At 42.9% G+C, this 27,620-nt stretch overlaps 1 protein-coding gene across 3 annotated transcripts in view; it reads left to right on the top strand.

The window, feature by feature from the left end:
* The window catches only part of PRPSAP2 (phosphoribosyl pyrophosphate synthetase associated protein 2), a 51,468-nt gene extending 24,933 nt beyond the window's left edge, over positions 1-26,535 (top strand). For all 3 annotated transcript variants that reach the window (XM_060203217.1, XM_060203216.1, XM_060203218.1), the window contains 7 exons: positions 5,051-5,223; positions 9,631-9,746; positions 11,207-11,262; positions 19,949-20,097; positions 21,663-21,733; positions 22,139-22,285; positions 25,266-26,535. In XM_060203217.1, the coding sequence (XP_060059200.1) occupies positions 5,051-5,223; positions 9,631-9,746; positions 11,207-11,262; positions 19,949-20,097; positions 21,663-21,733; positions 22,139-22,285; positions 25,266-25,424 (871 nt within the window). In that variant the 3' untranslated portion in view covers positions 25,425-26,535. The remainder of the gene's footprint in view (positions 1-5,050; positions 5,224-9,630; positions 9,747-11,206; positions 11,263-19,948; positions 20,098-21,662; positions 21,734-22,138; positions 22,286-25,265) is intronic.
* The last annotated feature ends 1,085 nt before the right edge of the window (positions 26,536-27,620 follow it).

The following is a 27,620-nucleotide window of genomic DNA, read 5'->3' as shown; positions in this document are numbered from 1 at the left end:
GGGCCAGGTGGTGGCGTACCTGGTTAAGTGCACATATTATTAATGCACAAGGATCCAGGTTCAAACCTCCAGTCCCCACCTGCAGGGCAAAAGCTTTGAAATTGGTTAAGCAGTGCTGTAGGTGTCTCTTTGTCTCTTTCCCTTTCTGTATCTCCTTTCCCTCTTGATTTCTGATGGTCTCTGTCTAATAGATAAATAAAGATTAAAAAATATTTTCTGGGGAGTTGGGTGGTAGCATGGGGGTTAAGTGTATGTGGTGCAAAGCGCAAGGACTGATTTAAGGATCCTGGTTCAAGCCCCTGGCTCCCCACCTGAAGGGTAATCGCTTCACAGGCGGTGAAGCAGATCTGTAGGTGTCTATCTTTCTCTTCCCCTCCTCTCTCTATTTTCTCTGTCCTATCCAACAATGACAACATCAACAACAATAATAACTACAACAACAATAAAACAACAAGGGCAACAAAAAGGAAATAAATATTAAAAAATATGTATTTTCTAACAAAATTAGAGAAGGAAAGAAAAAGAACTAGAGCATCACTCTGGCACATTTGACGCCAGGGAATCAAACTCTGTACCTCATACTGATGATTCCTGTGTGCCATCGATGACATTACTTCCTGGGCTACTGAACACATGCATTTTTTTTTTTTTGCCTCCAGGGTTATTACGGGCTCACTGCCTGCACTACAAATCCACTGCTCCTGGTGGCCATCTTTTTTCCATTGTTGTCGCTGTTGCTGTTATTGTTGTGGTTGTATAGGACAGAGAGAAATTGAGAGAAGAGAGGAAGACAGAGAGGAGGAGAGAAAGATACCTGCAGACCTGTTTCACAGCTTGTAAAGTGAACCCCCTCCTCTGAAGGTGGGGAGCTGGGGGCTCAAGTGGGATCCTTGAGCTGGTACTTGCACTTTGCACTGTATGCTCTTAACCCAGTGCACCACTGCCTGCCACCAAATACATGCACTTTTTTTTTTTTTTTTTTTGCCTCCAGGGTTACTGCTGGGACTCAGTGCCAGCACTACAAATCTACTGCTGGAGGCTGTTTTTCCCATTTTTATTGCCCTTGTTGTAGTTGTTATTGTTATAGCTGTTGTTGTTGGATAGGACAGAGAGAAATGGAGAGAGGAGGTGAAGACAGAGAGGGGGAGAGAAAGATAGACATCTGCAGACCTGCTTCACCACTTGTGAAGCGACCCCCCTGTAGGTGGGGAGCTAGAGGCTTGAACCGGGATCCTTATGCTGGTCCTTGTGCTTTGCGCCATGTGTACTTAACCCACTGTGCTATATGCCCAGCTCCCACACATGCACTTTTTAAAAAATATTTATTTATTTATTCCCTTTTGTTGCCCTTTTTTTTTTTATTGTTGCAGTTACTATTGTTGTTATTGTTGTCGTCGTTGTTGGATAGGACAGAGAGAAATTGAGAGAGGAGGGGAAGACAGAGGGGGGAGAGAAAGACAAATATCTGCAAACCTGCTTCACCGCCTGTGAAGCAACTCATCTGCAGGTGAGGAACCGGGATCCTTACGCCGGTCCTTGTGCTGGGCGCCACCTGCACTTAACCCACTGCGCTACCGCCTGACTCCCTACACATGCACTTTTATAAACTAAATTTAAGACATCTCTGTCCTGGGTTGTGGTTCATTTAGATAAAATCTCAAGGCCACCTACATCCATTGGGAAGAGAGTCACCATCACTGCACTCCACATTCCTGCCAGAGTGCCCCTACTCCATTTCCTTCATGCCACTTAGCTATGGGCATCACAATGTTTCTCTCGTGATGGGGCTGGAACTTTGGCCACAGGTCCAGAGTGTTGGTGAGAATACTTTGGGGTAATAGACTTTGGAGTGGTTAGCACTGAGATAAGCTGTCGTTAGCTATATCTTGTACTTCTTTCTAGTTTTTATGCTAAGTCCTAGAAGTATGAGGACAATTTTAAATTAAAAAAAAATTCCATCCATTAAGTTTTCTCGTGATTTCAACAAGGCTTTGTTTGTTGAGGCTCAGTGGTAGAAAATCTTGTTCCTGTTCACACTATAGTGTTATTCTGGAGAGCATGGCTTGTCAGTCTCGGTAGAACTTTCCTTTAATGTTGATTTCTCCACTCTTTCTTTTAAAATTTTTTTTAGTATTTATTTATTTATTCCCTTTTGTTGCCCCTATTGTTTTTTATTATTGTAGTTATTATTGATGTCATTGTTGTTGGATAGGACAGAGAGAAATGGAGAGAGGAGGGGAAGACAGAGAGGGGAGAAAGACGCCTGCAGACCTACTTCACTGCTTGTGAAGTGATTCCCCTGCAGGTGGGGAGACGGGGCTCGAACCGGGATTCTTATGCGGGTCGCTGCACTTTGTGCCACGTGTGCTTAACCCTCTGCACTACCGCCCGATTGCCCACTCTTTTTTAAAAATATTTTTAATATTTTGATATTTATTTATTCCTTTTTATTGTTGCCCTTGTTGTTTTATTGTTGTAGTTATGATTGATGTCATTGTTGTTGGATAGGACAGACAGAAATGGAGAGAGGAGGGGAAGACAGAGAGGAGGAGAGAAAGACAGACACCTGCAGAACTGCTTCACCGCCTGTGAAGTGACGCCCCTGCAGGTGGGGAGCTGGGGGCTTGAACCGGGATCCTTAAGCCGGTCCTTGCACTTTGCGCCACCTGCGCTTAACCTGCTATGCTACAGCCCGACTCCCTTTTTTAAAAAATATTTTAATATTCATGAGAGAAAGGGGGAGACAGAGAGAACCAGAGCATCAGTCTATCATATGTTGTGTCAGGGATTGAACTCGGAGCCCTTACTTGAGAGTCCAATGTGTTATCCATTTTGCCACCCCCTGGGCCATTGGTTCCTGTTTGTGTGTGCTGTTTTTTGTTGTTACTGTGTTTTTTTTTTTTTTTTTTTTACTTTTTTTTTTTGCCTCCAGGGTTATTGTTGGGGCTTGGTGTCTGTACTACAAATCCACTGCTCCTGGAGGCCGTTTTTTCCATTTATGTTGCTCTTGTTGTTATTGTTATTGCTTTTGTTGTTGGTTAGGACAGAGAGAAATCGAGAGAGGAGGGGAAGACAGAGGGAGAGAGGAAGATAGACACCTGCTTCACCGCTTTTGATGTGACCCCCCTGCAAGTAGGAAGCTGGAGGCTTGAACTGGGATTCTTAAGCTGGTCCTTGTGTTTTTGGTGCCATGTGCGTTTAACCCACTGCCTGGCCCCCTATTGTTTTGTTTTTTATCAGAGCACAGTTCAGCTCTGGCTTATGGTGGTGCTGGGGATTGAACTTGGGATGACTTTTGGTGTCTGAGGCATGAAAGTCATTTTGCATAACCATTTGCTATCCCCTTAACCTTGGTTCCTCTGCTCTTAATCCTTTGACATAGAGTGTTGCCAACAGCTCTCATAATGTAAACTATGCAAAGAGATGGAGTGGGAAAATGCTGCTGTTTCTAATAGAAAGGAGGTTTATGGACTGATAGGTGTGAGTCAGAGCAATATGACACACTGATGCCAGATTTTTCAAATATTTATTTATTCTTAATATTTATTCCCTTGTTTTATTGTTGTAGTTATTATTGTTATTGATGTTGTCACTGTTGGATAGGACAGAGAGAAGTGGAGAGAGGAGGGGAAGACAGACAGGGGAGAGAAAGATAGACACCTGCAGACCTGCTTCACTGCTTGTGAAGAGACCTTCCCTGCCGGTGAGGAGCCAGGGCCTTGAACTGGGATCTTTAAGCTGATCCTTGCGCCATGTGTGTTTAACCTGCTGCACTACCACCAGACTCCCACTGATGCCAGATTTAAAGAGAAAGTAAGTTGCTGGAGTAGTATCTTCCACAAGGCAAGAGGGCTGGAGGCAGAGTGAGTAGCTTGAGGGGTCAGCTTAGGATAGCTTTAGTACAGAAGTTCCTTTCTGACCAGTGGGTAAAGGCAGAATAGGTTTTTTCCCCCCTCATTTTAGTTTTAGCACAGTCGTTGACACATGGGTGCATTTTCTCATTAGCTGATGAATGCTGTCTGCAAAATACTCTCACCCCCAACAAGCACTGGGACCCCAAAGCCCCTTCAGCCTCCTAACTGCTCTCCTTCCCCAGAGTTATTTGATGCAATTCACGAAACCCAGTCCAAGTTTTACTGTACATTTTCCCATTATGCCCTTGTTTCTTGAATTTTGCCTATGAGTGAGATCACCTTGTATTCATCCTTTTCTTTCTTTCTTTCTTTCTTTCTTTTTTTTTTTTTTAAAGATTTTATTTATTAATGAGAAAGATAGGAGGAGAGGGAAAGAACCAGATATCACTCTGGTACATGTGCTGTCAGGGATTGAACTCAGGACTTCATGCTTGAGAGTCCAGTGCTTTATCCACTGTGCCACATCCCAGGCCACTCATCCTTTTCTTTTTAGCTTATCTCACTTAATATGATTCTTTCAAGTTCCATCCAAGATGGACTTTTTTTTCCTTCTAGGGCTCTGTGACAACACTGAATCTATGCTCCCAATTACCATTTCTTCCCCTTCCTTCCTTCCTTCCTTCCTTCCTTCCTTCCTTCCTTCCTTCTGTCCTTCCTTCCTTCCTTCCTTCCTTCCTTCCTTCCTTCCTTCCTTCCTTTCTTTCTTTCTCTCTCTTTGTTTCTTCCCCCCTATTATTCGATAGAGAGAAACTGAAATGGGAGGGGGAGACAGAGAGGGAAAGAGAAAGATAGACACCTGCAGACCTGACTCACCACTTGTGAAGCATACCTGTTGCAGGTGGGGAGCGGGGCCTCAAACCCCGGTCCTTGTTCTTAGTGCTAAGTGTGCTTAACTGGGTATGCTACCACCTAGCCCCCTAGGATGGACTTTTGCAGAGCACAGATGTCTGTGACTGCCAGGGTCCATGGAAGCACTCTTTCCACTGAGGGTAAAAGGAAGTAGGGGCCTCAGGTAGGAGAGAATGCAGGGGAACTATGTTTATGGTTTCTTTCAAGTATCTTGAGTCATAATTCTTTGCAGAGAGTAGTTCTGTGCTGACACTATCTTACTAGGGTTTCTTGTCTTTTGGTTACAGGGATGTGAACACCACCATCATGGAACTCTTAATTATGGTGTATGCGTGTAAGACCTCTTGTGCCAAAAGCATTATTGGTGTGATCCCCTACTTCCCATATAGCAAACAGTGCAAGATGAGAAAAAGGGGCTCCATTGTCTCTAAACTGCTGGCTTCAATGATGTGCAAAGCTGGTAAGAACAGCTGGGAGTTGGCCATTCATTGGGGGTAGGGAATTTTATGTTTGCTTATCTCTGATCAGAGCCCCACTCAGCTCTGGTTGCTGGTGGTACCTGGGGTCAAACTGAGGACTCCTCAAATGCAAGTTCCATGTGCTGCTGTCTCTTCAACAGGAATTTTACTATTGCAATTACAAAGCACTGTCTGAACTAAATTAAAATGCTGAAAGGAGTGACTCAGCTAAATAGTAATGAGAAGACAGCAGAGAAATCTTTCCTACTTTCAACTTGCTAGAATACTAAAGTGATGACAAAGACTTATTTTTTTCCTAAATTCTTTGTTTATAAAATTCTGTTTAGACCCAGGAGATGATGCAGTGAATAAAAAATCGAACTCTCAAGCATAAGGACTTGAGTTCTGTCCCTGGCATTGCATGTGCCAGAGTGATGCTCTGCTTCTTTCTCTCTGTGTATTTCACATAAGCAAATAAATCTTTAAAACATTATATTGAGGGCAGATAGCATAGTGGCTATGCAAAAGATTTTCATGCCTGAGGTGCTAAGATCTCAGGTTGAATCCCCAATACCACTATAATCCAGAGCTGAACAGTGCTCTGGTTAACAACAACAACTTTATATAGAGCAGCTGACAAAATAACTCAGCTGGTGGAGGATGAGACTTGAATGCATCAGACCCCTGGTTCAGTCTCTGGCACCACATGTACCAGAATGGTGAACTGGCTGTCTTCCACTCTTTTGTTGAAACAGTCTCATGTGAATTAGAATAAATCTTTAAAATATTATATTGAAGGCTGATGAGACAGCATGATGTTTATACAAGATCCTCTCATGCCTGAGGCTCTAAGTGCCAAGGTTTAATCCCCAGCACCACCATAAGCCAGAGTTGAGTAGTGCTCTGGTCTTTCTGTACTCTCTCATTAAAAATAAATAAATAGGCGGTTAGGCAGTAGCGCGGCAGGTTAAGCGCACATGGCACCAAAAGTGCAAGAACTGGCTTAAGGATCGTGGTTTGAGCCCCCAGCTTCCCACTTGCAGGGGGATCGCTTCACAAGCAGTGAAGCAGGTCTGCAGGTGTCTATCTTTCTCTCCCCATCTCTGTCTTCCCCTCCTTTCTCCATTTCTCTCTGTCCTGTCCAGTAACAATAGCACCAATAACAACAATAATAATCACAACAATGATAAAAGCAAGGGCAACAAAAAATGGAAAATAAATGAATAAATAAATAACATATTTTTAAAAATTATGTTGAAATGGCAGGTTGTGATCACATGCAAGTCATGATTGATTGATTATATTTGTGGAGTCCTGACCTTGCTCATAAAAGGCTTCTCTGTGGGCCTCCTTTTCAACTCACCAACAGGAAGAGTGACAGAGAGAGGAGAGACATCATAGCACTGGAATTTCCTCTGGTGCCATAGCACATCTCAAGTGGTTCTGAGTTTTGAACCTTCGTTATACCATATCTGGCATGCTATCTCTGGCCTGCATTCAAGTCATTTAAAGGGGGGAAAAAAGAAATTTGGAACTAACTATACTGACACAGCAGTTATTTCATTTCATTTATTTATGAGAGGAGAGAGAGAGAGAATGAGAGGAAGAGAGAACCAGAGCATCACTGTGGCACAAGCATGTTGGGGTTCAAACTTGTGACCTAATGTTTGAGAACCCAACACTTTATCCACTGGGCTACCTCCTGGGCCTTTCTTTCTTTCTTTCTTTCTTTCTTTCTTTCTCTCTCTCTTTCTTTCTTTCTTTCTCCCTTCTTTTCTTTCTCTCTCTCTCTTTCTTTCTTTTTCTCTTTCTTCCTGGGCCCCATTTCTTCCTTCCTTCCTTTCTTTTTTTTTAATAGGATTGTATTTATTTGAAATTATTTATGAGAAAATTGAAATTATTTGAGAAAATTGAAATTATTTATGAGAAATTGATTGAAATTATTTATGAGAAAGATAGAAGAGAGGAAGAGGGGGTTGGTCAGTAGCGCAGCGGGTTAAGTGCAGATGGCGCAAAGCGCAAGGACTGACAGAAGGATCCCGGTTTGAGCCCCTGGCTCCCCACCTGCAGGGGAGTCGCTTGACAGGCGGTGAAAGCAGGTCTGCAGGTGTCTATCTTTCTCTCCCCCTCTCTGTCTTCTACTCCTCTCTCCATTTCTTTTTGTCCTATCCAACAACGAATATTATCAACAATAATAATAATAACTACAACAAGGCTACAACAACAAGAGCAACAAAAGGGGGAAAAAATGGCCTCTAGGAGCAGTGGATTCATGGTGCAGGCACTGAGCCCCAGCAATAACCCTGGAGATTAAAAAAAAAAAAAAAAAAGAAGAAGAGAGGAAGAACCAGACATCACTGTGGTACATGTGCTGCTGGGGATCGAACTCTGGACCTCCTGCTTGAGAGTCTAATGCTTTATCTACTGCTGTATCTCCCAGACCACCGTATTTCTATTTTAGTCTCTTCCTTTACTAAGGAAAGAATAACATGTTTTGCCAGTATTGTCTTGTGTTGTGCATATTCAGGTAACATCCTAAGTGCTTCAGACTCCTTTCTTTCTTTCTTTCTTTCTTTCTTTCTTTCTTTCTTTCTTTTTTTTTAAAAAAAATTATTTACTTTCCCTTTTGTTGCCCTTGTTGTTTTATTGTTATAGTTATTATTGTTGTTATTGACGTCATTGTTGTTGGATAGAACAGAGAGAAATGAAGAGGGGAAGACAGATGGGGGAGAGGAAGATAGACACTTGAAGACCTGTTCACCGCCTGTGAAACGACTCCCCTGCAGGTGGGGAGCTGGGGCCTCAAACCGGGATCTTTATGCCGGTCCTTGCGCTTTACGCCACGTACACTTGACCGGCTGTGCTACCGCCAGACTCCATGACCTCCTTAGTTCTAACAGCCTTCAGAGAGTTGATTATATGTGTATGTGTCTCTGAGTGTGTGTCTAAGATTTAAGAAAATGTATGTTGTGAAGCATTTGCAGAGAGAGAAAAGAGGAGAAAAGTCCTGGTAACACTACATTTTAACAAAGTTGGTATAGAATACATTTTCTACTGTTGTATTGCACAAAAGGCAAAACAGAACTAAATTTGGTATAATTTGAAACGTAACTTCAGCTACATATTTTATTAAAAACTGTGTGACACACAGTTGGTTAAGAGGTGTTCACTGCAGCCTGGGAGAGAACACAGTGGAGAAAACATTGAACTCTCAAGCATGAGGTTCCAAGTTCAATCCCCGGCATTGCATGTGCCAGAATGAAACATGGATGAACAGCCTCAGGGCAGAGGTATGTGGGAGAGAGGCCAGAGCTTTGAGGCCCTTCCCAGTCCCATTCTCCCAGGTCCTCCACATGCTGTCTCTTTGCAGTGACACCTTCTCTAGGAGCCACACAGCAGTCTCATTAGAGCAAAGACATTGCTTTTCCCAAAACATAGGTTGGGTCAAGAACCACTTGCTGAACAAAAGATGCATCCAGGGCTCTTGTCACTCAATACTTTATGAGAGTTCTGGAGCTCTGTGCTGGGAGTCTGGGGTAGAGACTTGGTGTACATTCTTTGTATATAGTCTCTCACACTTTTGTCATACTAAAAAATTTGAGAGAGATAATTGTTTTTTTTTTTTAATATTTTATTTATTATGAGAAAGATAGGAGGAGAGATAGAGAAAGAACCAGGGGCCAGGTGGTGGCACACCTGGTTAAGTGCACACACTATAGTTATAGCTCAAAGATCTGGGTTCAAGCCCCTGGTCCCCACCTGCAGGGGGGAAGCTTCACGAGTGGTGAAGCAGGGCTGCAGGTGTCTCTCTGTCTCTCTCCCTCTTCCTCCCCTTTCAATTTCTCTGCCTCTATCCATAATAAAAAAAAGAAAGAAAGAAAATGGTGAAATCACCATTAAAAAAAAAGAGAGAGAGAGAGAGAAAGAACCAGACATCACTATGTGCTGCCGGAAATTGAACTTGAGACCTCCTGCTTGAGAGTCCAGGGTTTTATCCACTGTGCCATTTCCTAAACCATGAGACAGAGTTTTTTCAAGTGAAATTTTAAATAATTTAATATGTTGTGCTTATTTCAAAGTGTCTCTAGTGATTAAGTTTATTTATTTATTTATTTTTTATTTTCCCTTTTGTTGCCCTTGTTGTTTAACATTGTTGTGGTTGTTGATGTCATCATTGTTGGCTAGGACAGAGAGAAATGGAGAGAGGAGGGGAAGACAGAGAGGGGGAGAGAAAGACAAACACCTGCAGACCTGCTTCACCACCTGTGAAGCTACTCCCCTGCAGGTGAGGAGCCGGGGGCTCAAACCAGGATCCTTCTGCCGGTCTTTGCGCTTTGCGCCACGTGTGCTTAACCCGCTGCGCCACCACCCGACTCCCGTGATTAAGTTTTTTATGTTTATTTTCTAAGGCCTAACTCATCTCATCACCATGGACTTGCACCAGAAGGAAATTCAAGGCTTCTTCAATATTCCTGTTGATAACTTAAGAGCATCTCCCTTCTTACTACAGTATATTCAAGAAGAGGTGAGCTAGTACTTTATTTTCTTTCTGTTCCCTTAGATTGTCTTTGAAGGATCAAAGCTTACTGTGTTCTAGAGCTCTGAAATAACACATGATGCCTTGCTGTTTTCAGAAGAAAACATTGGCAGGCCACTCCATGAAGTCTTCTTTGGAAATGTCTTTAGACTTGAACTTAACAGCAAGGAAAACAAAAGCACAAATAAACAAGCAAGACTACATCAAACTGAAAAGCTTCTGCACTACAAGAGGAACCATCACCAAAACAAAAAGACACCCTACTGAATGAGGAGATATTTACATGCCACACATTACACAAAGGGCTAATAACTAAAAATATATGAAAAGCTTACAAAGCTCAGAGTCAAAAGGAACAAAAGGCTCCTATTAAAAAATAGAGAAAACTGAACAGACTCTTCACATAAAAAAAGATCCAGAGAGCCAATAGACAAAAAAAAAAAAGTTCAAAATTACTGATTATCAGAGAAATGATAAATGATGCAAATCAGACATTTAATTTCTTATGGACTTTTAAGATCTTTGTAAGATAGCACTGGATTAGTCTGTTTTAGTAAATTTCTTCAGTATGCCATGGCTAAGAAACACTTGTTTGGACTGTACTGATTTGAAATCTATTAATTGGCTGGATAGAGCAGGTTGGATGATAACATCTTTGCACTAGAAAATGCCTTGTCATTAGGATTCCTGAGCAGACTTCCTGTAGACTTTCTGAAAATGCCTCTATACTACATCACCAGGATTTGCTAGTGGTTACATAGATGCTAATGACTAATATGACTGCCTATTTTTTCCCCCCTCCAGGGTGCTCAATGCCTGCACTGCAAGTCCACTGCTCCTGGAGGCCATTTTCCCCATTTTTGTTGCCCTTGTTGTTATTGTTGCCATTGCTGCTGCTATTGTTGGATAAGACAGGAGGAGAGAAAAGATAGACACCTGCAGACCTGTTTCACTGCCTGTGAAGTGACCCCTCTGTAGGTGGGGAGCCAGGGGCTCAAGCCAGAATCCTTACATTGACAGTTTTTTTTTTTTTAATGGGAACAAATAAATTTTTATTTTTTACAAATACACCAAAGAATCATGCAACACTGCCAGCATTGGATGCCATCTTGGGTCATAAGTCTGCACACTCCTTTGCAGCTGGTCTTATAAGGGTAGAAGCTTTCATTTCCCTTTATTATTTACAGTGAACCCTGCATTGTCTTCAAAATATAGAAATACACCATCTGTTCTCTGGTATGACTTTCGTTGTTGAATTACTACTGCTGGATGTAGCTTCTTAGCTCTGGTTTGCCTTTTTTGACTGTGGTCGTCACCATGTCACCCACACCAGCAGCAGGAAGCCTGTTCAGATATTGACAGTTTTGAGTTGATTGGAAATGTTCCTTTTGATGGCTTATCCAGGACTGTTGTGAAACACAGCAGTAATCCTGACCTCTTTGTCACAGATCCCCGACTATAGGAATGCTGTGATTGTTGCCAAATCTCCAGCCTCAGCCAAGAGGTAAGTGGAAGCTTATAGCACTCTGAATCCTTACCCAACAATCACATTCCTGATTCCAGCCTAGATGCTACCCTAAAGGTTCCACTAAAACCCCTTCTGTTCAGTGTGCTGATGGTTTAAAAGGTTTAAAGGCCTACCTCCATTATTAAATGATTATTTATTTTATTTAAAAAAAATCTCAATCTTGGGGGACAGGTAGTAGTGCACCATATTAAGTGCACATAGTACAAAGTGCAAGGACCTGCACAAAGATCCTGGTTTGAGCTCCTGGCTCCTTACCTGCAGGGGGGTTGCTTCACAAGTGGTGAAATAATTCTGCAGGTGTCCATCTTTCTCTCCACCTCTCTATCTTCTCCTCTCTCAATTTCTGTCTGTCCTACAAAAATGGAAAAAATAACTTCCAGGAGCAGTGCTGGTGCTGAACCCCAGTGATAACCCTGGAGGCAAAAAAAAAAAAAAGAAGAAAAAAAAGAAGAAAAAATCTCAATCTCAACTGTCAGTTATATTTTTAAAACTTTTTATTTTATTTTAGAGAGAGAGAGACATACAGAAAGAAAGACATACACACACAGAGAGAGACCAGAGCACTGCTCAGCTCTCATCAGACATGAAAGTCTTTTGCATAACTATTATGCTATCTCCCAGCTGTATTTTTTTAAGATTAAAAAATTATTATTATTTTGCCTCCAGGGTTATTGCTGGGGCTTGGTGTCTGCACTACGAATCCAGTGCTCCTAGAAGCCATTTTTTCCCACTTTGTTGCCCTTGTTTTTGTACTTATTGTAGTTGTTATTGTTATTGTTGTCATAGCTGTTGTTGTTGTTGGATAGGACAGAGAGAAATGGAGAGAGGAGGGGAAGACGGGGAGAGAAAGGTAAGACACCTGTAGACCTGCTTCACTGCCTGCGAAGTGATCCCCCTGCAGATGGGGAGCTGGGGGCTCGAACTGGGATCCTTATGCTGGTCCTTGCACTTTGCGCCACGTGCGTTTAACCCACTGCACTACCACCCAGCCCCCTAAAAAAATAATATGATTAATGAGGGAGACAGAGAGAGAAAGAGAGAACCATAGTATCACTCTGGTATAAATGATGCCGGAAGTTGAACTTCATTCTTGTGGATCCAAACCTTTTATTTTATGTTATTTTATTTTATATTTATTTACTTATTTTCCCTTTTGTTGCCCTTGTGTTTTCATTGTTGTTGTAGTTATTATTATTGTTGTTATTGATCTCATCATTGTTAGATAGGACAGAAAGAAATGGAGGAGGGGGAGAGAAAGATAGACACCTGCAGACCTACCTCACTGCCCGTGAAGCGATGCCCCTGCAGGTGGGGAGCCAGGAGCTTGAACCGGGATCCTTCCTTCCACCAGTCCTTGTGCTTTGCACCACGTGCGCTTAACCCACTGTGCTACTGCCCGACCCCCCAGTCATAGTTCTTAACAAAGCCATCCAGATCTGGGTTATCCCAGCCTAACACTTCTCTCACTAACAGATTGATGAATCTTTTCCTCTCCTCTTCCCCCCTTCCTTTTCCTTCCCTTTCCTTTCTTCTCCTTCCTTTCAAGACTACTTATCAGTGAGAGGGAAGGAGGGGGGGTGAGGGGGAGGAAGAGGGGGTGCCAGAGCATCGCTCTGGCACATGAGATACTGGGTCTCAAATTCAAGACTTCGTGCTTGAGAGTCCAGTGCTTGATTCACTATGCCACTTCCTGGGTCTCTAGTTCTTTTCCTTTTTTTTTATTTCCTCTTCCCTCTCTCTTTAAATAATCTCCTTTACCCTATCATCCACTTTTGTCTTTCTGCTGATGCTTCTCTCTACTGTACCATTTTTCTTTAAGACTTTTTATTTTTACCAGAGCACTGCTTAGCTCTGAGAGTCTCTTTGCATAACCATTATGCTATTTACCCCCACTTGACATAATTTTAAAATATTTATTCATTGATTTTGGATAGAGAGAAATTGAGGATGAGGGAGATAAAGAGGAAGAGTGATACTTCTAGGACTGTTGTGCTACACATGAAGCTTCCTCCTGCAGGTGGGGACTGGGGGCTTGAACATAGGTCTTTGTGCACTAATATGTGCACTCTGCTAGCTGTACCACCACTTGTATTTTTATTTATTTTATTTTATTTTTTCTACTATATTTATGTATTGGATAGAGACAGCCAGTAATCTCAAAGAAAGGGGGAGATAGGGAGAGAGACAAACAACTACAGCACTGCTTCACCACTTATGAAGCTTCCTCCCTGCAGCTGGGGACAGGGGCTTGAACCGGGTCCTTGTGCATTATAATGTGCATTCAACCAGGTATACCATCACCTGGCCCTGCTACTGTATTTTTTTTTTAATTTTTTTTATATTTATTTTATTTTATTTATTTATTCCCTTTTGTTGCCCTTGTTGTTTTATTGTTGTAGTTATTATTGTTGTTGGATAGGACAGAGAGAAATGGAGAGAGGGAGGGGAAGACAGAGAGGAGGAGAGAAAGATAGACACCTGCAGACCTGCTTCACCGCCTGTGAAGCGACTCCCCTGCAGGTGGGGAGCCGGGGTTCGAACTGGGATCCTTATGCTGGTCCTTGTGCTTTGCGCCACCTGCACTTAGCCCGCTGCACTACAGCCCGGCTCCCTGCTACTGTATTTTTTAAAGCTCAGCTACTATTTTATTTGGTTGCTTCACAAGCGGTGAAGCAGGTCTGCAGGTATCTTTCTCTCCCTCTCTCTGTCTCCCCCCCCTCGTTTTCTCTGTTCTATCCAACAACACAGCAATGACAACAATATTAATAACAATAACAATGATAAACAACAAGGGCAACAAAAGGGAAAAAATAGCCTCCAGGAGCAGTGGAGTCATAGTTCAGACACCAGTGATAACTCTGGAGACCAAAAAAAAAAAAAAAAAAGAACTATTACTTTGATATCTCCTATAGGGGAGTTTATATTGGTTTGTTGAATTTGGGTATTACCTCCAGTTGTGGTCTTGTTCCAGTGGTGTGGGTAAGTTCCTGTCTTCTCATGTGTGATGCTTGTGAGGAACTGGGGGCCATGGCCTATGTTTATACTTGGGTATCAACTGATAGTTGCAAGTACTCAGCAGTCATAAAATTGCTGTGGTAGCAGGTTCAGATCTCATATGTGACTGGAGCCTCAGTCCAGGTAGTGATAACACTGTACACTCTGGGGGTGGCAGGGAACAGAATTTTGCAGGCTATAAGCTGACAGGAACATTCCTCCTTGAATCTGCCTCCATGGTCTACTACTATGGAGACTGAATTCCAATATGGCATCCACCAGGGCTGCTGTCAACAAGTTAAGCAGTCATTGAGAAGGCTGTCCACTGTGATTATCATCCAGTTTATAGCTTTTAATATTTGGTTTTTCATTATTATAAAATTGTAGGTACAGGATTATAATAGGATTGTGGTGCTAGGAGTATGGCCCAACCTGCCCCCTGCTAGCCGAATTATAGTTTCATACCTTCCAGATTTCTTTTCATTTGAGGTTTGTTGTTGTGCTGATGGATTTTTTCTTGGGAGAGGCCATATCTCTGTCCTTGCTGCCTGGTTGCTGACCTTTTGTCTCTTGCTGCGGAAGTTCTTTGTTCATATGGGGAAGGTCTGTGCCTCAGTTTCTCTGTCAAGTTTAATTAGAGTAGGGCTGTCTTAAATTCAATTACTTATGAAGCTGCCCTTTTCATGTTCCCTTGGCTAGAGAGATTGGACTCTTGTTTGAACTTTGTCTGTGTATTTTGGCATTTTGGGGTTTGCTTGCTTCTCCCACTGCAAGTCTGTAATTGCAAAGCAGAAACAGAGCCCAGAGAACTCCCTACCAGTCCTGGGGTCTTTAGCCATCTTGCTCTGTTCTCATCAGAGCCTTTTTTTCTGCTTCATGTGTATCATCAAGGTTTTTATTATTATTATTATTATTATTATTTGCCTCTAGGGTTATTGGGGCTCGGTGCCTGCACTATGAATCCACTGCTTCTAGGGGCCATTTTCCCCATTTTTTTATTGCCCTTGTTGTTATTGTTATTGTTGTTGTTGAATAGGACAGAGAGAAATGAAGAGTAGAGGGGAAGATAGAGAAGGAGAGAGAAAGATAGACACCTGTAGACCTTGCCTTACCACTTGTGAAGTGACCCCCCCTGTAGGTGGGGAGCCTGGGGCTTGAATTGGGATCCCTACGGTGCTTGTGTTTTGTGCCATGTGTGCTTGCTTAATCTGCTGCTCTACTGCCTAGCCCCCATTATCAAGGGTTTTAATTAAACTTAGAAGGAGGAATGTTTCACCTTAATGGAAGCATAAACAATAGTTGGTTAACTTTGTGCCAATCAAAGCCGGAAGAATATTTTCTCTTAATTTTCCCCTCTTGGTGGGCTTCTGGTAACTTGTATAATTTTCAGTTTGCATTTAAAATTAATGAGCTAAAAAAACAAAACAAAAGGAAATAAATAAATAAATAAATACTTAAAAATTAATGAGCTGCAATGCTCCTTTGCTCTGTTCCTTTGGCACTTTTTTGCCCTGCCATGATGTATTGATTAATAACCTCTTGTCCTATGTCTGATGAGGGATCAGACAATGTGTTGGGACCTCAGGTTGTCAGAAATCTTATCTGTTGCTGTGGACTGGTTGCTTGTATTCCTTCCAAATATACATGTTGGCATCTTACCCTCAGTGTAGTGGTGTTAGGAGGTGGGCCCTTGAGTTGGACAGGCTGTGTCTCAGAGCCCTCCTGACTGAATCCCCTGCAGGAATGCACACTGGCTGTGATGATGAGAAAGGTGACTATAGCAAACTAGGGGCTGGGCTTTGCTACAGAGCAGAGCTACCAGTTCCTTGATCTTGGCTGTCTAGCCACCAGGAGGGAGAGAAGTGAGTTTCTTTTGTTCAAGCCACCCCATTCATGATGCTGCCACAGCAGCCGGAACTGATTAAGCCATCTACAGTATCTCATTTGATCTTCTCAGCTGAGGAAGTCAGCATTTATTATCTCCACAGTAGATGAAGCTGCTTATCCAAGATGAGTCAGCCATCTACTGTTTATTGGAACAGAGTGCCAAAGCTAATTATTTCTGAGGGTGTTTTTCACATCTGGAATTATGGTACTATGGTGTTGTTGGCCAATAAGACTGACATCTTTTTAAGGTTTATTTATTTTTTAAATATTTATTTATTCCCTTTTGTTGCCCTTGTTGTTTTATTATTATAGTTATCGTTGTTGTTATCGATGTCGCCATTCTATCATTGGATAGAACAGAGAGAAATGGAGAGAGAAGGGGAAGGCAGAGGGGGAGAGAAAGAGACACCTGCAGACCTGCTTCACCGCCTGTGAAGCGACGCCTCTGCAGGTGGGGAGCTGGAGGCTCGAACCGGAATCCTTATGCCGGTTCCTGCACTTAACCCACTGCGCTACCGCCCAACTCCTCGGTTTATTAATGAAAGAAATTAAAAAAAACACACAGGAGGCTGAGTGGTGGTGCATCTAGTTAAGTGTATGTATTACCCATGTACAAGAACATAGGTTCAAGCCCTTTGTCCCCACCTGCAGGGGGAAAGCTTCATGAGTGGTGAAGCAGTGCAGTGCTATATGTGGCTCTCTCTCTCTCTCTCTCACTCTCTCTCTTTTTCAAAAATTTTATTTATTAATGAGAAAGATAGGAGGAGAGAGAGAACCAGACATCACTCTGGTACATGTCCTGCTAGAGATTGAACCTGAGATCTCATGCTTGAGAATCCAGTGCCTTTTTTTTTTTTTTTAAATAAAAAGGAAAAGGAAACATTGACTAAACCATAGGATAAGAGGAGTGCAACTTCACACAGTTCCCACCACCAGAACTCTGTATCCCATCCCCTCCCCTGACAGCTTTCCTATTCTTTAACCCTCTGGGAGTATGGACCCAAGGTCCTTGTAGGATACAGAAGGTTGAAGGTCTGGCTTCTATAATTGCTTCCCCGCTGAACATGGTTATTGACAGGTCGATCCATACTCCCAGCCTGTCTTTCTCTTTCCCTATTGGTGAAGGGCTCTGGGGAAGCAGAGCTCCAGGACACACTGGTGGAGTTGTCTGTCCAGGGAAGTCTGGTCGGCATCCTGCTAGCATCTGGAACCTGGTGGTTGAAATGAGAGTTAACCAAAAAAAAAAAAAAAAGAAAGAAAGAAAAGAGAGTTAACATACAAATTGTTGACCAATTATGGACCTAAAGGCTGGAATAGTGTAGGTGAAGAGTGTGTCTGTGTGTGTGTCTGTTTTGTAGATAGCTAGTAGGCATATTTTGGTTATATTCCAAAGGCCTGTGGCTATACTAGGTTTCTTTTCTTTTTCTTTTCTTTTCTTCTTTTTTTTTTTTGCCTGAGCTTGAAATCTGATATGCAGATGGATCCTAATTATTGTCTGGGGAGATGATGTCATGGCTGGCAGAAGGACCAGAAAGCTGGATCAGGGAAGAGAGTAGCTCTCAAATATGGGAAAGGTGTATAAATATTGTTGATTGTAAACCCCATCGATTTGATGTGATCTGCGGCCCAAATTCAGCTTAGGACCCTATGTGGCCTCTGCATCCCTGTAGATCTGAGCTCACATTCTGTGGACATAAGTAGGAATGCTCCAAGCTACCCCAACATCAGTACCCATTTCCTCAGGTGTAGCATAAAGTGTATTGTCCAGCCTCCCTTCAGAGGATGGAACATTCTCTACCATTGTTGATCCAATCCAGTGCTTTCTTACTTCTCTTTTCTTTTCCTTTAGGGTTATAGCTGGGGCTTAATGCTGGCACTATGGATCCACTGCTCCTGGTGGATATTTTTCCCTTTTTTTTTTTTTTTGCCTCCAGGGTTATCACTGGGTCTTGGTGCCTGTACTGCAAATCTACTGCTTCTGGAGGCCATTTTTTCCATTTTGTTGCCTTTATTGCCCTTGTTGTTTTTGTTATTGTTGTTATTGCTATTGTTGTTGTTGGATAGGACAGAAGAGAAATGGAGAGAGGAGGGGAAGACAGACAGGGGGAGAGAAAGACAGATACCTGCAGACCTGCTTCACCACCTGTGAAGTGACTCCCCTGCAGGTGGGGAGCCAGGGCTTGAACTGGGATCCTTACGCAGGTCCTTGTGCTTCGTGCCACGTGTGCTTAACCCGAAAGCTACAACCCAACCCCCCATTTTCTCCTTTTTTTTCTTTCTATCTTTATTTGACAGGACATAAAGAAATTGAGAGGGGAGGGGAGATAAAGAGGATGAGAGAAACACCTGCAGACCTGCTTCCCTGCTCATGAAGCCTTCTCCCTGCAGACGGGGGGGGGGGGGGCTTGAACCTAGGTCCTTGCACATGGTGATATGTGTGCTTAACCAGATGTGTCACCCCCTGGTCCCCCTCCTCAGTATTTAAGAAAGTGAGTATTCACGCAGTGGGTTAAGGATCCCAGTTCTAGCCCCTGGCTCCCCACCTGCAGGGGGGTCGCTTCACAATTGGTGAAGCAGGTCTGCAGGTGTCTATCTCTCCCCCTCTCTGTCTTCCCCTCTTCTCTCCATTTCTCTCTGTCCTAACAACAACTATAACAACAATAAAAAAGACAACAAGGGCAAAAAGGGGAAATAAATAAATATTAAAAAAATAAAAAAAAAGAAAGTGAGTATTCATAGTGGCTTTGTATAAACTGGAAAGAGCTCCAACTTGACCACAAGGAAATGGGTCAGCTGTAGAATAGAATGGAATAGACTCAGCAGTTATGGCTTATTAATGTGTTGATATGTAGTATAATGTATATGAATAGTAACTTTCGTTGAGTGAAGTCAGGCAAAAAGGGACTGTGTACTCTGATTGTACTTGTGAAATTATTGAACAGGGATATCTGTGGTGGCAGATAGTAGATCAGCAATGGTTCCTTGGGACTGGAAGAAATTTATTAAGGGGCTGAGGAAACATTTGGCAGTGGTCAAGTCTTTATTGTCTTGGTTGTGCTAATGTTTATAGAATATAGAGACATACATTAGAAGTTAAAAAGCTATACTTTTTAAATATTTGAAATATGCACAGTTTATTTTATCTCAGTATACCTCTTAGCTGTTAAAAAAGTGATGCTTAATTTCTTGATGGATATTAAATATTCTTGGTCTTCTGTAATTGACTCTTCACTGTTACACAGGTAAGTAGGTGGTATTATTGGCAATTATAGGTGAGGAAACAGACTCAGAGAAAGCTGCCAGAATTCCTCAAGCTCACCCACTTGGCCCACTGCCAGAAGAAAACATTTGTCACATACCACCTGCTATGCCATCCTGGATTCCAAAACTCTAGGACTCTTTTCTTTCTTTTTTTTTAATCCTTTTTTTTTTTTTACTTTTTTAAATTATTTATTTGTTATTGAATAGAAACAGAAATTGAGAAGGGAGAGATAGAGAGGAAGAGAGACAGAGAGACACCTGCAGACCTGCTTCACCGCCTGTGAAGCGACTCCCCTGCAGGTGGGGAGCCGGGGTTCGAACCGGGATCCTTATGCCGGTCCTTGCGCTTTGCGCCACGTGCGCTTAACCCGCTGCACTACCGCCCGACTCCTGGACTCTTTTCTTTGATGATTTACCTTTTGGGAAGCTCTAAGTGGATTTATGTAGTGTTTTCCCCATAAATGTCCATGGAAAGGAGCCACTGCCTGATGTGTGAGCCATGTCTGCTGCTGTTTTACAGGGCACAGTCTTTCGCCGAGCGCCTGCGGTTGGGCATCGCAGTGATTCATGGGGAGGCACAGGATGCAGAGTCTGACCTGGTAGATGGACGGCACTCCCCGCCCATGGTGCGGAGTGTGGCTGCCATCCACCCCAGCTTGGAGATCCCCAGTGAGTGTTTGGCCTGTGCTCCCAGTTATATCTCCTTTCAGCAGTGCTGCTGTGGCATTCACCAAGGACTTGGACTGAAGACTTTCACCTCCTGGGTTAACTTTGCTCCTGGGTATTCTTTTCCATGCCTTTGTGAATTAGCCTGATTTTCTTAATTTCTTTTCCAGATTTTTTATCACTGTTTTGTAGGAACATTACTGATTATTTTATTTTATTTATTTATTCCCTTTTGTTGCCCTTGTTGTTTTATTGTTGTAGTTATTATTGTTGTTGTCGTTGTTGGATAGGACAGAGAGAAATGGAGAGAGGAGGGGAAGACAGAGAGGGAGAGAGAAAGATAGACACCTGCAGACCTGCCTGTGAAGCGACTCCCCTGCAGGTGGGGAGCCGGGGTCCGAACCGGGATCCTTATGCCGGTCCTTGTGCTTTGCGCCACCTGTGCTTAACCCACTGCGCTACAGTCCGACTCCCACATTACTGATTTTTGTGTTGACATTGTACCTTAGAAGTTTTGGTGGACTTTATATGTTAGCTTTGGCAGTTTTTAAACATAAATTCTTTGGTATATTCTGTAGCATGTCATGAATTGATAAAGAGTTTTACTTCTTTTTAAAGTTTTTTTGGTATTATTTTTATTTATTTATTAGATAGAGACAGCCAGAAATCAAGAGGGAAGGGGTGATAGTGAGAGAGACCTGCAGCACTACTTTGCCACTTGCAGAGCTTACCCCCTACAGGTGGAGACTAGGGTCATTGCACATTGTAGTGTGTGCTCAACTAGGTGCACCACTAGCTGCACCCCCTTTTAAAATATTATTATTTATTTATTTATTTATTTATTTATTTATTTATTTTTTGCCTTCTGGGTTATCACTGGGGCTTAGTGCCTGCACTACAAATCTACTGTTCCTAGCAGCCATCTTTTTTTTTTTTTTTTTTTTTTACTGTTGTTGTTGCTGCTGCTGCTGTTGTTGGATAGGACAAAAGGGAATTGAGAGAGGAGGGGAAGAGAGAGGGGGAGAGAAAGACAGATACCTGTAGTCCTGCTTCACCACTTGTGAAGTGACCCCCTGCAGGTGGGCAGCTGGGGTCTTGAACCGGGATCCTTGTGCTTCACACTATATGTGTTCAACCTGGCGTGCCACCACCTGGCCCCCTAAATATTTATTTATTAATGTGTGTGTGTGTGTGTGTGTGTGTGTGTGTGTGTGTGTGTGTGTGTATGAGAGAGAGAGACAGAACACCAGAGCATCACTCTGGCATATAAGATGCCAGGTTGAGCACATGACCTCATGCTTAAAAGTTCCACACTTTAGTTGTTGTACATTTCCTTTGCTACATTTTTTTTTTTTTTAGATTTACCAATCTGGATTCTTTTTATTTCGTCTTCTTTTGTCCTGCATAGCACATTCAGTACAATATTGAATAACAGTGATTGGAGCAGGCATACATGTCTTCTTGTTTCTGTGCTCAACAGAGTGCACCACTGCATAGCCCCTGAGAAAATAGCTTTGTAAAGGCATTGGTTCACTTTTTCATATGGAAACCTTTGTATATGTTTCCAGTGCTGATTCCTAAGGAAAAGCCCCCGATCACAGTTGTAGGAGACGTGGGAGGGCGGATCGCTATCATTGTGGTACGTAGACCTCACATTTCCTTTGTTCCATGCAGTGGTTACCATCCTTGCTTTCTTGGCTTGTCTGATTGTGGAGAAATAGTGGGTTGGCCATAGTTTTTCAGACAGAAAAAGAGATTGGGACTGGTGCTGAGGAAAAGATACCATGGCACTGAAGAGTTTCTTAGTGGAGTTAGGGCTGAGCTTGAGCTTAGGTTGTGCACATGCCAGAGCAGGTACCCTTCTGGATGAGGTAGGCTAGATAAGCTTGGAGCGAATGCCACATGTGACCTTGCCAGCTGGGTACATTGGAATGAGGCAGCTGATTTATCACAAGAAATCCATCAGGCTGTTTGTCCTGTTTGTCTCAACCCACCTTTACAAAAGCCTTCCCACCCCTGGCACTCACCACCTGCCTTCTGACAGGATGACATCATTGATGATGTGGACAGCTTCCTTGCCGCAGCAGAGACTCTGAAGGAGAGGGGTGCATACAAGATCTTCGTCATGGCCACTCATGGCCTGCTGTCCTCAGATGCCCCCCGCCTGATTGAGGAATCAGCTATTGATGAGGTAACAGAGCTGGCTATACACCCCACCTCCCAACCCCTATCCAACCTATAGCTAGAGGTTTCCTATAGTCAACGAGGACAAGATGCTGTGTAGTGAAGAACAGATAGAAATGTAGCCACTGGTGTGTCTCACTGACTGTAGCCATGGTGACAGTCACTTGTGACAGAGCAGAGTCTGGGCCAGTGGGCTTGGTGTTATACTCATACCCTTCCTCATGAACAGCCATTCTAGAGAGTGGGGTGAGTGTGCAGTCCAGAGACCAAGTGGTGTTTGAGGTCAGCTAGCTTCTGGTCCCAGCACTTAGGTTCAAACCTCACTATACATGCCTGATGCCAGAGTTCAACTCTTTTCCTGGTACAGGTCCCCATGACATGAGATTGGGAAAAGGTGACAATAAAAACAGCTTTCTCAAGTTGCCAACAGCTCCCAGTGGGGCAGAGGCCATTCCAGTTAGTGCACACCCCTTGTCCTAGAGGCCAGCCACACAACTGGAGGTGATTGTCTCAAGTCACATTTTCTTCTTGTATATATTTCTTCTTGGTATATCCCTGGGTATTGAAACTTGAATTGGCCAAACTCCTTTTACTTCTTCAAGATCCACAGTTCTCCTCTTGAGCAGTAGACCTCCTAGCCCTGGCTCTGTGTCTGCTGTTTCTGATGAGCTCATGGGCACCTTAGCACAAACTAAAGGTTGGGCAGGAGTGACTCAGAGCAGTCCTACTTCACTAGCTGCACACAGCATTCCAAGAGCCAAGAGAGATGCTGCTGGCACTGTAGGGGCTAGAACCAGCCACACACAACTCACATAGCAAGGGAGGTGGGAAGACGTGGGACCTAATGCAGTTCTCACAACTTTTTGCTCATAACCATCCTGGTAGGCATAAGGTTACCATTTTTTTTCACTCACCAATTTTTTTTAATTATTATTATTTTATTTTTTATTTAGTTTTTATAGGACAGAGAGAAATGGAGAGAAGAGGGGAAGACAGAGAGGGGGAGAGAAAGATAGATGCCTGCAGACCTGCTTCACCAATTGTGAAGCGACTCCCCTACAGGTGGGGAGCCAGGGGCTAGAACTGGGATCCTTAACTCTGGTCCTTGCGCTTGGCACCACGTGTGCTTAACTCACTGCGCTACTGCCTGACTCCCGAATACTCACTTTCTTAAATAAATACTGAGGAGGGGGACCAGGGGGTGACACATCTGGTTAAGCACACATATCACCATGTGCAAGGACCTAGGTTCAAGCCCCCCCCCCCGTCTGCAGGGAGAACGCTTCATGAGCAGGGAAGCAGGTCTGCAGGTGTTTCTCTCATCCTCTTTATCTCCCCTCCCCTCTCAATTTCTTTATGTCCTGTCAAATAAAGATAGAAAGAAAAAAAAGGAGAAAATGGGGGGTTGGGTTGTAGCTTTCGGGTTAAGCACACGTGGCACGAAGCACAAGGACCTGCGTAAGGATCCCAGGTCAAGCCCTGGCTCCCCACCTGCAGGGGAGTCACTTCACAGGTGGTGAAGCAGGTCTGTAGGTGTCTGTCTTTCTCTCCCCCTGTCTGTCTTCCCCTCCTCTCTCCATTTCTCTTCTGTCCTATCCAACAACAACAATAGCAATAACAACAATAACAAAAACAACAAGGGCAATAAAGGCAACAAAATGGAAAAAATGGCCTCCAGAAGCAGTAGATTTGCAGTGTAGGCACTGAGACCCAGTGAGAGGCTCCCCCAAATATTTTTTTTAAAGATTGGTTTTGTTATTTAAATCATGAGAGAGAAGGGCCAGACAGTGGCACACCTAGTTGAATACACATATCACAGTGCACAAAGACCGAGGTGCAAGACCCCCCAGACCTCACATATAGAGAGCTTCAAGAGTGGTGAAGCAGTACTTCAGATGTCTCTTTCTCTCCATCTCTTATTTCCCTTTCCCTCTCATCTTCTCTCTCTATACATCCAAAACAATTAAAGAAAAAAAATCATATGAGAGTTTCATGAGAGAGAGTGAAAGAAGCCAGAGCACCACTGCTCTGGTATATCTAACCTAGGCCTCAGGCTCACAGGTCCTGCACTCTGCCATCTAAACTATTAATATTTCCCTGGTCATAGCTTATCAAATCTAGATAGGTAATGTATACTTTAACTGGAAACCCTGTTGATGGTTGAGATATCTGATTTTCAGGTTGAACTACGAAGATACTTGCTTGTTTTGTTTTGTTTTTGTCATCTTTAAGACTTCCCTGCTCTGGGTTTGTTTTTTTTTATAATTTTTTTTTTGCTTTTTAAAAATATTTATTTCCTTTTTGTTGCCCTTGTTTTTATTGTTGTTGTAGTTATTATTGTTGTTGTTGATGTTGTCATTTGTTGGATAGGACTGAGAGAAGTGGAGAGAGGAGGGGAAGACAGAGGGGGAGAGAAAGATAGACACCTGCAGACATGCTTCACCACCTATGAAGTGACTCCCCTGCAGGTGGGGAGCCAGGGGCTCGAACTGGGATCTTTGGGCCGATCCTTGTGCTTTGTGTCATGTGCACTTAACCTGCTGCGCTACTACCCGACTCCCGAGTTGATTTTTTAAAAATAATAATAATATTTTTAAGATGTTATTTATTTTTTAAATATTTATTTATTATTGGAAATATAGAGAGAGTGAAATTAAGAGGGGAGAAAGAGTGATATCTGCAATCCTGCTTCACCACTCATGAAACTTTCCCCATTGGTTGGGACCAGAGCTTGAACCTGTGTTCTTGTGCACTGTAATGTATGCACTTAGCCAGGTGTACCACTGCCTGGCCCCTAGGATTGATTTTTTCAGATAAAAAGAGTGAAACCACAGCACCAAAAAACTTCCTCCTATGTGGTGGAAGCCAAGTTTGAACCTAGGTCATGTACATGGCAAAGAAACACACTATTCAAGTGAGCTGTTGATACTTTGCCAACCCAAACTACTTGGTTTTATGATGCTAATTCTTCTCCTTTTAATTTACAGGTGGTGGTTACAAATACAATCCCACATGAAATCCAGAAGCTCCAGTGCCCCAAGATCAAAACCGTGGATATCAGCATGATCCTTTCAGAAGCCATCCGTCGGATTCACAATGGGGAATCCATGTCCTACCTTTTCAGAAACATCGGTTTGGATGACTAAATAGCTTTTTTCTCCTGCAACTCCTGGGGGTGAAACTGGAAAAGTAAGGAAGCTCCTGAATGATGGTCCCTGACTTGAAGGGAATCACAGGGGCTAAGTTTTGTTCCCTGCTGCTTTTTAATTCCTGTGAAGATAGACCAACTTTTTATGTCACTTTAGGTACTTGTGAGTTATGGGCAATTTTTACAAAAGAAAAACTGTCTTCTCTTAAATGAACCAAGTTAAAGCCTAATTATTTTTAGTTTAACTATTAAAAAAAAAAAAGCTTGGATAAGATTTTTAAAACTTGCAAACAGTCTTTTTCCAAAGTTGCTAGACCCCAAGTGCTTAACAATGCTAAAAAATAAAAATAAAATTACCGGGAGTCAGGCTGTAGCATAGCGGGTTAAGTGCATGTGGTGCAAAATGCAAGGACCGGCATAAGGATCCCTGTTTGGGCCCCAGGCTCCTTACCTGCAGGGGAGTCTCTTCACAGGCGGTGAAGCAGGTCTGCAGGTGTCTGTCTTTCTCTCCCTCTCTCTTGTCTTCCCTTCCTCTCTCCATTTCTCTCTGTCCTATCCAATAGCGACATCAATATCAACAATAACTACAACAACAATAAAAAAACAAGGGCAACAAAAGGGGAAATAAATATAAAAAAATTAAATAAAATTACTGTGTGACACATGTAACTGAAAAGCCAAAAAGAGGGGTCAGGCAATAGCACACCTGGTTAAGCGCTTACATTACAGTGCACAAGAACCCAAGTTTGAATCCCTGGTCCCCACCTGCAGGTGGAAAGCTTCACAAGTGGTGAGGCAGGACTGTAGGTGTCTCTCTGTCTCTATAACTCCCTCTCCCCTCTCAATTTCTGTCTGTCTCTATCCAATAATCAATCAATAAAAATACTTAAGGAAAAAAAAAAGAAAAGAAAAGCCAAAAAGGTCATTCTGTTGCATCCAGTGAGCAGCATTTTTAGTAATGCTTTTACAGGCAGGCATAGGGAATATGTGACCACTATTTATTTTCTGCAACAAAAGAAGGAATAAAAAAATTATTGTGTCTGTGTTTTTTAAACTTTGTGTTTTGGTAATTATTTTATAATTAAAATAAAATGGAAGCTGAATAGATATGTTATGGGTGGTATAATATTTGTGACTTCTTGAATTTTCTGTAACTTTTTTGGGGGGTGGGGGTTGGAGGATACAATATCCTTCGAGGGAACGATGCTTCCTTTTCTGCCTGTCCCAAGCTCGAGTGCAAGGTCCTTTGTGGCAGGAAAAGGAATTAGGGTGTTACTAGAGTGGGCAACAGCTGCCTTATACCTCCAAATGGGGTTGTGTTCTGCTCCCTGGAATAGCAATGCCAAATGTATGCTGGGCTGGCACAAAGGGCCAGTGAGGAAACCCTTCAGTTGTCTTTGAGTTTAGCTTAAACCTGGGTCACATACATGGCAAACCAGGCATCCTCTTGGCTGAGGAGCGAGTAACTCAATCATGCATGTGTTATAACTCTACAACCCTCCCCCCCACACACACAGTATTCTAGGTTGGCAAACACACCACATTTGGGAGGCATCACACCCCAGTTCCTTGGGAGAGAAGCACCTGTGCTTAGGACTCTTCTTGACTTCACCCCTTCTACCTCTATCCCTGGTTGTTCACCTACCTCCTCCTTTTTTTTTTTTCCCCTTCCCACACACTTTATTTATTTTGGATAGAGACAGAAATTAAAGGGGAGTGGAGAGATAGAGAGGGAGAGAGACACCCGTAGTACTGCTTCACTGCTCATGAAGCTTTCCCCCTGCAGGTGTAGTCACCTACCTTTTTTAATATCGCATTTATTTTTCATTTTTGTTTTGTTTAATTTTGATAGAGATAGAAATTGAGAGGGAAGGGGAGATAGAGAGGGGGAGAAGTGAGACACCTGTAGCAGTGCTTCACCACTTGTGAAATTTTCCCTTCTGTAGATAGGAACTGAGGTCTTAAACCCTTGTCCACTGTAATACGTGTACTCCACCAGGTGTGCCACTGCCTGGCCCTTACTTATTTTATTTTAATGAGAGATACAAAGACCAGAACACTGCTCAGCTCTGGCTCATGGTGGTGCTGGGGTCTGAACCTGGCTCAGGCAGGAGAGTCTTTTGCATAAGCATTATGTTATTTCTCCAGCCCCATCCTTTATAATAAATTTATAATAGTTGAATTTTATGAAGTT

The sequence above is a fragment of the Erinaceus europaeus genome, chromosome 12 (assembly GCF_950295315.1).
Source record: "Erinaceus europaeus chromosome 12, mEriEur2.1, whole genome shotgun sequence".
Classification (NCBI taxonomy): Eukaryota; Metazoa; Chordata; class Mammalia; order Eulipotyphla; family Erinaceidae; genus Erinaceus; species Erinaceus europaeus.
Note: the sequence above shows the minus strand (reverse complement) of the source record. Positions and strands in the feature narration are given on the sequence as shown.